Genomic DNA, 13,436 nt, shown 5'->3' with positions numbered 1-13,436 from the left:
TTTCTATTGAAGTCCATTAATTTCTGAGGAATGCTCTGTATAGTTGAATGAGTCACCAGGTAGAGTTAATGACACTACATATAAAGAGGGATGCTTCATTTGAGCCTGTGTAGAATTTACTTAAAAAAATATATCCTGTGGGTGCGTGTGTGCGTGCATGCAGGGTGGGGGTTGGACGGGGGAGAGGAGTAACTGTATATAGTAACTGGGGAGAGAAATATGAACAAATAGTAATTGGATTAGACTGAAAAATCTCCCGATGGTTTACTTCATAAATGGCGACTTGCAGCCTGACTGATGGCTGAATAAGTTTCAGGTACTTGGTATTTTGGCAGCCAGCCTAATTCTTTAGAGAGTCCATTTAAAATCAGCCAGTCTGCTTTAGAGGAAAGTTCCCTTTGGCATGCTTCTGAATAAATGAGAGCTGGGAAAGTAAGAGCTCGGTCGTCCTGGAGACACTGTTTGCTTCCCTAAGGGAAATTATCTAAATATGAGCGATCATCTTCACACTACTTCACCACCATTTCTCCATGCCTCCCCTCTTCCAGGTTATAAACTGTTCTGTCCTAACCCCATTGTTCATTTTCTAGTCCTGGAACCCTTCCCTCCCATTTTCCCCCTAACCTTAATCTTAATCTACAGTTATGCCAGTTCAAACTATTTTGAAGATCTTTTAAAAATAGTCTGACATTTGGGGTATCCATTAAGACCTCCATGACTTGCTTTCTATTCCTGGTGAGAACCTGCAATATAGGTTATCGTCCATAATTTATGCACCATGAGGGGATTAAATGAATGCTGCTCTGTTGCGAGTGTCTCACTTTTTCCCTGAGGCAACATTTAATTTACTAACCTGCAAAACTAGTAGACTAGATAGAAGGAGCTATTAAACTAGAGTCTTTTGAGAGGAAGAATCCTTGAGGAAAAATGTGCATGTTGACCGTTGCAGCTCCCGCAACATAAAATATTGGTGTATGGGCTTGCTGCTGTGCAGGTCTGGAAGAGAAATCAGTGACGTGAATATAAATGTATATTTTGGAAGAAGAGGTACTGGCGTTTTTTCTTTTGTTTTTTTTAAACTGTTAAATAAAATCAGATGTTCTGTTAGTTGTGGAATTCTGTGTGGATGGAAGAAAAATATGAATTGTTTGAAAATGTTCAATAGCTATACATGTGCTTTTCTATCATGTCTAGTATGTATTGGAGATGATCCTGTTGTCAGATTTTTTCCCTTAAATTGAGCAGATGTTAGTTTGTACATGTAAACATGAGAGGATTAAACTGAAAGCATATTAAGGGCATGTGTACACTACAAACTTCTGATGACATAACTTGCGTTGGCATGCATCCTTGGGTCATTGTATTGGCACTGAGTGTACTTCCCAGGAGGGCTTGTTTTGATGCACAGTGCAGTGCACAATGGGTAGTTATCCCAGTGTGCATCTCACCACCGTCCAGTGCACGAAGTTCTGACAAAGCAAGGTGGGGCAGAAGCAAATCACACAGCTCTTTCCCTTTCCTTACCCTGACAGTAGAGAAGTTGCCATTTTGTCCTCTCGATCCCACTCCTTTATAAGCACCTTGACTTTTCCTCCTCTACTCGGTCCTCCACTGTGCTGTGTCTGGTCCTCCAAATGTGGAGTGTGGTGACCTGATTTGGATCAAAGCTTATCAAGGGCTTATAGACACTGACCTAATCTAGAGTTATAAATTTGGGAAATTTTATTTAATACTCTGTTAATGATTTTATAGGTGTTTCTTCCTTTTCAGGGATGTAATTTAGTTACTTACATGTTGGGGAAAAGGCTTTTTATTCATATTTTATAAATAATTTTAAAATATTTCTTTCTCATGACAGGTTACTGAATGCAATAAAGCCTGGACTGGTAAAAAAGATCAATAGACTGTCGACCCCTATTGCAGGGTTGGTGAGTATCTGAAACTGAGATAAATCTTTCTCTATTCCTCTTGACATCCCAATTTCATGACAGTGATTCTTTTAATCCTGTAATATATTCTAAGGTAGTATAAACTCTTTTATCCTGTTAAACCCAGACAGTCCCAGTGCAGGAATTCCAATCTTAACTACTTCCATGGTGGCAGGAGAACTCAAATCCTATTAGTATCTCTCTTCTAGGCAGGGGCTAAATGTGGTGATTCCGAAGTAGATATTTTGGAGTTCTGGTGCCAGTTTTAGAAAGTTTTGATGCACCAAGACTGTTTAAACATTCAAGAATGAAAATACGATTGTTCTGGATGCCTTATTTAATGCATAACTATCTTTGTAATATAATTCTGGCTAAAAAACCAACCTGGTGTCTAGTGGGGAAGTGAAGGCAACTTTAAAAAATTATAACAAATGGAAGAAAGGGGAAGTTGATCAGAAGTTAGGAATTGTCAAAAATTGATAAGGGAACCCAAGGGGAAATACATGACCAACAGAGTTAATGATAATAAGGAGGAGTTTGTTCAATATATTAGGAACAAAAAGAATTCTGGCAATGGGATTGGTCCATTACTAGATGGAAATGGTGCAAAAAAGCAGAAGAGCTTAATAGACATTTCTGTTCTGCATTTGTGGGGAAAAAAGGATCATATAGTCTCATCATACCATCAGATGGTAACATTCTTTCCATCCCACTAGCATCTCTGGAGGATGTTAAACAGAAGCTACTAAAGTCAGACATTTTTAAATCAGCAGGTCCAGATAACTTGCATCCAAGAATTTTAAAAGAGCTGACTGAGGAGATTGCTGGACCATTAATGTTGATTTTTCAATAAGTTTTGGAGCACCATGGAAGTTCCAGAAGACTGGAAGAAATCTAATGTTATGTTCCTTTTAAAAAGGGGTAAATGGAATGACCCAGGTGATTATAAGTCTGTCAACCTGATATTGAGCCCAGGCAAAATAATGGAGTGGCTAATATGGGACTCCTTTAATAAAGAATTAAAGGAGGGTAATGTAATAACTGCAAATCAACACTAGTTTATGGAAAACAGATCCTGTCAAACTAACTTGATATCATTTTTTAAAAATGAGATTACAAATTTGGTTGATAAAGATAATAGTGTTGGTGTAATATACTTAGACCTTTGTAAGGCATTTGACTTGGGACAGCACAACATTTTGATTAAAAAATTAGAACGATATAAAATTAACATGCCACACATTACATGGTTTAAAAACTGGCTAACTGATGGTCTCAAAGTGTAATTGTAAATGGGGAATCATCACTAAGCAGGTCTGTTTCCAGTGGGGTCCTGCAAGGGTTGGTTCTTGGCCCTGCACTATTTTACATTTTTATCTATGACTTGGAAGAAAACATAAAATTATTACTAATAAAGTTTGCAGCTGACACAAAAACTGGGGGAGTGATAAATTACAAAATTGACAGGTAGTGGGAGGAATAATGTAAATAGTATTGTTTTGTTGTGTCACTGTGTATTGCTGAGTTGAACTCCTGCTGCCTGAAATTTTTAAATTTCATGTGGTTTTAAGGTCTTATTCATGCAGGGAGTTACTTTTCACTTGTTTGAAAGTAATGTTTCTATTTCTATGCATCTATTTGCCTTTTGTTGTTGGTTTTTCTAAATACGTCTACAGTAATATACTAGTCTAGGGGAAAAAGACCCCACCCCCAAAAAACCTCAAAAGTGAATTTACCAGTCTACAGTGATTTAATCTGTCTACAGTGATATGGATTAGCTGTTTAAAACAACAACCTCAAAAATGTCCCCATGCCTTTTGACTTGTAACCCAGTCCTGCTCCAACTGTCCTTTATAAGCACTGTGGCATACCAACGTGATGAGTAAATTATAAATGCTGTGCAGAGATCCAAAACACCCATTGACTTCTGTGGAAAGAGGATCAGGCCTTCAGTCTGTTGTCAGTACTTTAAAAATAATATTTTAATGAGTAGACACCATAAGTATGTTTATAAAATGTAGAGGATAACTTTTTCTTTTTCTTTCTTTTTTCCCCACTCTACCATGTCACATGTCTGGAGAAATCTGGAAGACTAACACTGTAGTCCAGAAACAGCTGTTTAGCTAGCTGACTGATGCACCTGAGGGACATTCCTTCCTTTATCAGAAGATCTTGTTTATTATATAAGCTACAGTTGGCTTGTCATAGTATATAGTCACTAGGGTGAATGAACTGGAAAGAAGTATGTATGACTCACCCCAGTGTGCGCACACTAGGGTGGAAATGGCCTCTAGAAAGTCAATATTTTTTCCACTCTATGAAACATACTTTATTTTGAACTCCAGAGACTGGTTACACCTAAAACCGTAGCTCTGGTTTACAAGAACTTAGTGAAAAATAGGGTAAGTTTTACAACATCTGAACATGCCTCCAGTTACAGTATTCTGCACATGATTGCACAATTCCAGAGCATCAGTGCTCAAACACTTCAGTCGCTGTTCAAGTTTGATAAATCTCGATTCTCTGTTCTTTCTGTTGCACATGCTTAATAGCTGACATGAGTATTTGGTACAGCCCTGGAGGAAAACATCCAATTTTTGATGCTTTTTCAGAGTTGGAGATAAAGCTTTAATATAGCTGCCATGCTGAATACTTGGGAGTATTTATTTCTTGCTTAGCTTCTATATCCAAGGGCAAATGGTCAAATTCATTTCATGAGCATACAGTACATAGCTCAACAAACAGCTTAGTTCAATTAAGTCTCAAGATACTCCTAGTATTTTTGGTGTGGGTCTGCTAAGGGCAGAAAGCAAAGAGGAGAACTTGTTGGCATTAGGCTTTCAGCCCATCTTGGTAGGAGGTATTAAGGACATCCAGATTGGTTCTGTGGACTCCTCGTGGCTGCAGCTGTTGCCCATATACTTCTATTTAGCATTTTAGTGGCTTCTCAGAAGAGAAGAATTCGTAGTGGAAAATATTATGCGTGGGTAATCTATTTTACCTACTGACTGAGCTGTCTTGGCTTTAGGGACTAATAAAAATGGCTACATCTCAAGCTACTCTGAAACTTCAGCTGGTCTTGTTGGCTTCCATGCATGACTTAATAAGGAGCGATTCATGATTTGTTCACAAATACTGTGCACACTAGGAGAACATCCATGCTGATAAGTATTATTTTGTATTGTGGCAGCAGCTAAGGATTGAGGGATCAGGGCCTCATTATGTTAGGCACTGCACAAACAAGTAATCCAAAGACAAAATTCAGAGTGGTAGCCGTGTTAGTCTGTATCAGCAAAAACAACAAGGAGTCCTTGTGGCACCTTAGAGACTAACAAATTTATTTGGGTATAAGCTTTTGTGGACTAAAACCCACTCATCAGATGCATAGAGTGAAAAATACAGTAAGCAGTATAAATATTACAGCCCATGAAAAGATGGGAGTTGCCTTACCGTGTGTGTGTGGGGGGGAGGGGTCAGTGCTAACGAGGCCAGTTCAATTAAGGTGGAAGTGGCCTATTCTCAACCGTTGACAAGAAGGGGTTAATATCAAGAGAGTGAAACTTACTTTTGTAGCGCTAATGAGGCCAATGCAATCAAGGTGGACGCTGCCCATTTCCAACACTTGACAAGAAGGTCTGAGTATCAGCAGAGGAAAAATTACTTTTTGTAATGACCCATCCACTCCCAGTCCTTATTCAGGCCTAATTTGATGGTGTCCAGTTTGCAAATTAATTCCAGTTCTGCAGTTTCTCGTTGAAGTCTGTTTTTGAAGTTTTTTTGTTGAAGAATTGCTACTTTTAAGTCTGTTAGTGAGTGTCCAGGGAGATTGAAGTGCTCTCCTACTGGTTTTTGAATGTTACAATTCTTGATGTCTGATTTGTGTAATTTACTCTTTTGCATAGAGACTGTCCAGTTTGGCCAATGTACATGGCAGAGGGGCATTGCTGGCATGTTGGTAGATGTGCACAGGTGAACAAGCCCCTGATAGTATGGCTGATGTGGTTAGGTCCTACAGTGGTGTCCCTTGAATAGATATGCAAACAGAACTGGCTTACTGTATTTTTCACTCTGTGCATCTGATGGAGTGGATTTTAGCCCACGAAAGCTTATGCCCAAATACATTTTTTAGTCTCTAAGGTGCCACAAGGACTCCTCGTTGTTTTTGCCAAAGACAAGAAAATCCCTGCCCAGTCAGAGAGCTCACAATATAGGATTTTGACAATCACCATGGGTAAATATGCTCAAAATACAGCTGTCAAGCATGGTTTTAATTTGCTTCCAAATTCAGGGTGGTTGCTGCTTCTGTTAACAGCAGTCCATAAATTGTGCTTTGCTAGAGCCAAATGGAACCTGGACATTAAAATTTTGGCTTGCTTCTAAGCTTAGGACCTACAATGTTTGAGTACATACAAAATTTGATTAAGCATATGCAGGAATGAGAATGTAATTTATTTGTTAATATGAAAATATAGCTTTACTTACAAAAAATCTAATGTACAGAATACCTCAATAATATGTTATGTCATTAATAGTGATGGAGTGTTTCATTTAAAAGAGCTTTCTTCTGGAAACCTCTATCTTCAAGCCAGGAATTGATATTCAACTTTCAGTTGTTAACATTGTCAACCTTCCAGAAACTCCATCTTTGTGTTTAACTATGGACATCTGGAAAGGTGTTTTGTTTGCTTCACTAAATAGAAGCCCAGCTAACATTATGAAACCTTTATAATGAAAAGAGCAGTGGTTTAGAGTAGATTTAATGATTTCATTAAACCTGCAATTTTTCATTGAGTCAAGTTGCTGTTAATTTAATCAATTTGGTGTAATATATTTAAGTGGTCACCATTTTTAAAAGTTGGCTTTTATCGATAGTTATTTCATACCACTGCGTAGTGCCATGTATATTTCTTACCTCATTATTTTCATAAATTTATATTATTTCAGACACCACTGTGGATAAATGCTGACTTTTCAATGGTAACCACTCTATATTACTTCTGGAAAAAGTTTTTTTTCACTTCCAGATTTTTCTCCTTGTCCCTGAATAATGTCACTTTATGAGAAAAGAAAAAAGTTTATGCCTTATCTTTAGTTTGACAGGGCTTAGCAGACTTTATAGCCTTTACTTCAGTTCCTTGCACTATCCCCACAGGAATTTAGACATTTACTTCAGAGTCTGTGTGAAAGAGTCAAATATAATAGTAGGAAATAGCCAAGACAAAGTTGAGGGGCTGAACTTTTGATCATATCTTGGCTCATGGTTCAGCACTAACGAAGAAACGTCTGTATACTGCAATATTTAATTTTCAATTTATGTATTGTACACAGCTCTGCATATTTTTGAAGTTTAGCAATAGGAAAACATCTCCCCAAAAGCTGCCTGAGTGCATAGTTAATACACTGAAAGGAAGAGAATGATAACATACTGTGTTAAAATGACTGGTTCCCTTTAAAACAGGCTTTTTAGGAAATTATTTTCTTAGGAAGTTTGTCTTGGCAAAGTAATCTTCAGGAACTTGCTGGAAACCTTGTTAAGAGTCATAGTTGCCTGTCTGCTGGTATCTGGGATTTTCTTTAAACACTGAACTGTTGCATAAATTACTGTATATTTTTGGATGTACATGTTACCTCATAGATATTTCAGAACTGTGCACTATTCTCTTTCATAAGGTACATAACAAGGAATTAAATTTTATGGGAGGTGAATGCATAGAACTTTAATGGTGTACATTGTTATGGTGAATAATCAGGGCATTTAGGGAAAGGAGAAAGATGAAGTGATATGAAACAATTTTATTTGTTATATTTTTAATATTTATTGCTTTACAAAGAGTACCTTCCCCTTGTTTTTTTGCCTCACCAATTCTTTATTCTTTTTTTGTGTGTGTGTAACGTTCACTGGTTTGTAGTTGCAACATATTTCTCTCTAGTAGTATCCAAACTCATCATACAGGATAACTTTTCCATTTCTCTATTCTACACATGCTTTAATTCAGTGGTTCTCAAACTTTTGTACTGATGACCCCTTTCACATAGCAAGCCTCTGTGTGCGACCTCTTCCCCCCCTTATTAATTTAAAACACTTTTTTACATATTTAACCAGTGGCGAATTAATGATTTTGCCGCCCCTAAGCCCAGAAATAATTGCATCCCCAGCCCCGCAGCTCACCTCCTCTCCGCCTCCGCCCCTGAGCGTTCTGCTGGGTCCTGCTTCTCCCCACTTCCTGCCAGTGCTTGTGCGTGACACAGCTTCATGAAGAGGGGAGAAGGGGAGGAATGCAGCACTCTCAGGAGAGGAGGCGGGGCTGGGTCGGGGATTTGGGGAAGGGGACCAATAGGGGAAGGGAGGGGACGGGGAAGGGGTGGAGTTGGGGCGGCACCGGGGGAAGCAGCCTCTGGCTGCTATTATAAATTTGCTGGCCCTGCAGATTTGCCACCCTAGGCCTAGGCCTTGTCGGCCTAGGCGTTAATACGCCGCTAACTTAACACCATTATAAATGGTGGAGGCAAAGTGGGGTTTGGGGTAGAGGGTGACAGCTCACAACCCCCCATGTAACAACCTCATGACCCACTGTTTGAGAACCCCAGCTTTAATTGCTGATGGCGGTGTCTCTAAACAAACCAGTCTCTCATCACAACTATCTCTGAATAGAAGTCTCGCTGCTCAAGTTGAGTCACTGTTTTCAAATGTGATGAATTTTACTTCTGCTCTTACTTCTGTTTAGTTCTCATGTTGATCTTGGCATTGGTAGCCACAGAAATGCTTGAGGATAGTGATGGATGAAATGGTAAACATCTACACAGCAAAGTCCTTCAATCGTTGGCCATAGATTCTGTGATAAAAGTGGTGCCATTCTAAATAGTCACTGGTTTTTTTACACCACCTATGTCTGATTCCAGTATTAACATCTGAAAATTTGCTAAAACAATACCTCTAGTGTGACCAGTGGTCAGGAACGGTGCTGTGTGTTTTGGCTCAACATTGGCTCATCCGTAATGTGTGCTGGATTCCAGCTGTAACAGAATGCTGTCTTTAATTCATTTGTTATGTGTCCTTGCATGCTTGTTTTTTCCCCCCAAGCCCTCTAGACTCTTCTTTCAAATGGAATTTCCATTCCATTTTTCCTTTCTGTTGGATTGATGTCACCTGGGAGGGACAGAGCAGCCTTATAAATTGCATACTTTCCTGTTACTGAATTTAGCCATGTGCTGTGTTCGTATTAATCTCTGCTTTTTATGAAAGTGTAGAAGTGAACAGAAAGGCTTAGCTATAGTTCTTCCTTAATGGAGTGTGAACTGAGTCCAATGATACTATGGCTAATTCACCATCGAAAACAAAATAAAAGAGCTGTTGGTTGCAAAAATTTAACAGGGTCCTTGGCAGCAGAGAACTCAGAGAAATCCAAGGAAATAGCATTTCTGGGTGTGGGGAGGGAATAGAAAACAGTAAAACTAAAATTTTAAATTGAAATTCAGCTGTTTTTCAACTGGATTGATAGGTTTATTGCTCGCAAGTATTTCTCCATAAGCCCATCTCTTTCCTCAGTCCTGAAAAGAAGGAACAGGCCAAATGCAACACTGGCAAAAATGTCTATATCAACGTCTGCATCTCTGTGGAAATCTTTCATTGGAGGAACTGTACATGCTTGCTGCACAGATGGATTTGGCTCAAACTCACACACTTTAATGTTTGAAGTTAATCATCATACTGACAGTAGTATCTGTACTGGAGACCTAACCTACCAAATTGGTTTACATCGTATTTTTCAGTATCTAAGTTTAACCTTAAATTGACCTAAGATTTGCAGAGTAAAGGGATGCATATGCAACAGACTATCAGCTGGCATGGTATACAATCAGAAGAGAGAGGTAAATAACCCCTCCAATTTATTCAATAGTAATTTTGCTGTTGAAGTGTTGAGCTGAATTAAGCCGTAACCCATATTTGAAATATAATAATCAGATAATACAAGGAAGCTATGCTGCATATTACTTAAGCAAAATAAACAAAAAAGAAAACCCCCTGGGTTTCACTTTGAATATATACTTTGAATGTAATGTACAGTTAAGAGCTTTGGAAAGATATGGTTGTGGCTTGCTGGTATCTCCTTTGTTTTGTTTTTTTTTGAGTAATATGAAGAGAACAGACAGCTTTGCAGAACCCATTAATAAAAAGACATTTTTAGCACTGGGAATAGTAGAATGTTCTGACATGCTATTCATGTTACAGTTAGATGACTGACACAGCTTCACTGCTTTGTGGACCTCATGTACCCTTGTGACAGATATTTATTCCATCAATGTGTATGTTGATGGAAGATAAAAGAACTCAATTGGATTTGTCCCTTACACAGTTCTTTTCCGTATCTTTTTCTGTATAAATATAACACTATCTGAAAATGATGCGTCTTACAATTTTTCTCCGTTTTTCTGATGAATGCAAAATTAGTAATATCCTTATATTTTTCTTGGAGGCGTTACTTGCTAGAATGCGTGCCCCAACATGATAGGGTGTGCCTGGCAGCTTTTCATAATAACTGGAGAAAGCAGCCCCTCCTCTTTCTTTCAAAAAACTACATGCAAAATATTATTGCAGGGATAGGCTTGTCACTTTAATTCTCTTATATTCAACTTGAACTTGGGGGAAAGACGATTGTTCAGAGGTTAATTAACTTTCATTGGAAATATTCCACATAGATGTAACCTTAAACAGTAGCTGTTGCTTAAGTGGAGTAGGGACTCCATTTGATTCATTACTTGAGGGAATGTTCTTGCTTATTTTCCTCTTTGGTCACCTGGGATTTCATACTAACATTCCTGATTGGAAGGAAGCCATGTGACCTCGCTGGAACTATAAAGGAGATCAAATTCTGCCCTCCTGTGTCAGCAATTAAAATAGTCTTCAGTAGGAACTGGAGGTCCCTAACTGAAGGCAACATTTGCTCCATGTTGGTTACTGCTCCATAACATAGTAATGTGGATGGATTTAGGTATATGGGGAAAAACTGTGGCCTAGGATTGGCTGGAAAGTCATGTAATTGTTTCATTAAGCGGTGGGCATGGAGTGATTAGGCAAGTGTAGACCAATGAGCACATGTAAACTGAGTATAATACTCAATACCAGTCCCACTGGTTGCCCATGCAGTCTTATCTCTGGGGTGCAGGTTGTCAGTGGACAATGACCCTTGTGTTTGAGCAGTTTAATACAAGGTCAGTTTTCTGTGATAAGAGCCATATGATAAATTGCATTTATCATGTATCTTTGACCATCCTATCTGTGCTATGCCCACTAATTCATCTCCTCCGAACCTCTTCCAATGTTCCAAATTCTGGAGCAGCATCAAATGCTTGTTTTCAAAATATCTTTCCAAAATTACACAAGTAAATCAGATAGAAAATAATCAGTTCTGCACCAGTGATGGTTTGGCATTTTAATATCTGATGACCCGTAAGGACTAAAGTTAAGTTTCGTATATCATTGAAGTTGAAACCTCTCCAGTTTGCCAGTGGTATAATGTACTTAGCCCCGGAAGGTCATGAGTTATTTTAAGTGGAGCTAATAGCACAGCCTATAATTAAGGTTGCCTGACACTTCCCATTATAAGACCCTGTTTTCAGTTGCTTATCACTTTGCCAACCTTCAACCATTTGGACTGAAACTTACCATGCCAACTGTCTGCCGTAGGATGGGTTCTCCACCCCCTCCCACGGAGTTTCAGCAAAAATGATTAATCCTTTTCAGAGAATGAGATGAGGGAAACTACATTGTTTGTCAACATTGAAAAGAAATATTTCAGCTTTTTGTTGTTGAGAGGTTCTAGTGCCTGCATGTTTTGTTTTTTGAAAAGGTGGCCTTTGGTTTGAGAGATGCCTGTTGCTGTCCCCCCGGAAAACGACCCACGCTTGACGAAGTCCTTTCAAACAAACAAAAAGGCATATCATGTCTTCAGTAGAACTGTTACATTTCCCCAAAGATCCTCCCCTGAGGCTGCAGGAGCTGAGCAGGACTTTCTCTGAAGTTCTGATCCTGGAAGCTAGGGGTTGCTGTGGCACTAGGCACAGATTCTGAGGGCAGAGGCCCTTTCTTCTGTGCTCTCAGTGCTATTCCTGTTGTGGCCATGGTAGCATGGAGGAGGTGAAAGGAAACTGCCTGAAATGCACAGGGTTCAGGCAGAGATAATAGATTGGGACAGAGAAGCAAAGGGAAGACTGGGAATGGGTGTATTTGGTGGGGGATATTGGATCTGGCTGGGCAAGGAAAGTGGAGGGGAAAATTGGGAGCGGGAGCCGGGCTGGGGGAAGAGTGGGATCGGACATGGAGTTTGGAGGGGCAGACTAGGACTGACTGGACAAGGAGACTGGTACTGGGATTTTAAAAGACTGATACAGGAAGCTAGAGTGAAACTAGGATAAGGAGATAGGACTAGCACAGGGACAGGCTGGAGGGGACATGGGCAGAAAGGGTTAAACTTGGGGGGAGCAGGGGCAGAAGGGTCTGTGCAGGGCACATTCCCCTCCAGAACCTGGAATGGAGCCAAGGATTCCCAAATCCCAGCATTCCTTTTTGAAAAAGGATGGAAAATTGTCTCATTCCACCCTAGTGGCTCGTCCACATAGAAGCTGACTACCTTAATAGCGTTATCCATTACCCTGCTAGTTCACGTGTCAGAGGTCTGTGTAGTGGATCTAACTGTTCCAACCCTACTGATGAACCACGTGGGTGTCAATATAATGCCACGCGAGAGAATTTCTGTTTTGTTCAGTTTTCTTTTTAAAAGGAAATCACATACATAAAACTTAAAATAATATTAAGATTGCAATGTCAAGCACTCACAAGTTAGGAAATACCAGAATCAAGGTTCTTCAAGTGCTGTCCCTGTGGGTGCCCCACTTCAGATGTCAGTGTGCCCCAGCGCTGCTGATCGGAGATTTACGGTAGCAGTGTCCATGCTGGTTGCGCATGTGCAGTAGGCATCTCACGGTGACGTTGGTGCTGCGTCGAGCGCACGCACAACCCGAGCCCTACAGTTCCTTCTCAACTGTCCTCGGCTGAAGACAGAGCTCTGGGGCAGTGTTCATCACTCTTCCCAAACCTTTCGAAATAATAGTTTAAATAGTTAGTCATCTATAAAGTTAGTGTTATACTTATTTTTATTACAAAAAAAAAAGTTTTTCTCTAATTACCCATCCTGCACCAGGGGCTGGCTCCCCATTAAGATACCTGGCTCCCCAGGCTTCAAGCAAACTTGTCTAGGTAGGGACCATTCCGCTGTTCTGTTTGTACCGCACTGAGCACAATGGGGCTCCATTCTTGGGTGGCCCTTAGCCACTACTGTAAGTGTCCGAGAGTGAGAGGAGATTAACTTTAGTGCAAAGGGGACTGTCCAGATCAGAGAGGGCATAAGTATGGTGTGCTTATGCCTCATTCTACAGTGATCTTTTTCCAGACTCAGCTCATGTTCCTTCCGGGTTCTTCAGAGACTGCTCGGCTTCAGGTAGCTCCTCCTT

General features: G+C 39.8%; 1 protein-coding gene across 8 annotated transcripts in view; it reads left to right on the top strand.

The window, feature by feature from the left end:
- The window catches only part of LIMCH1 (LIM and calponin homology domains 1), a 318,197-nt gene that overhangs the window by 154,068 nt on the left and 150,693 nt on the right, over window positions 1-13,436 (top strand). For all 8 annotated transcript variants that reach the window (XM_075127957.1, XM_075127958.1, XM_075127959.1 and 5 more), the window contains exon 3: window positions 1,859-1,928. In XM_075127957.1, coding sequence (XP_074984058.1) covers window positions 1,859-1,928 — 70 coding nt within the window. The remainder of the gene's footprint in view (window positions 1-1,858; window positions 1,929-13,436) is intronic.

This window comes from Caretta caretta, chromosome 4, assembly GCF_965140235.1.
Source record: "Caretta caretta isolate rCarCar2 chromosome 4, rCarCar1.hap1, whole genome shotgun sequence".
NCBI classification, from domain to species: Eukaryota; Metazoa; Chordata; order Testudines; family Cheloniidae; genus Caretta; species Caretta caretta.
Note: the sequence above shows the minus strand (reverse complement) of the source record. Positions and strands in the feature narration are given on the sequence as shown.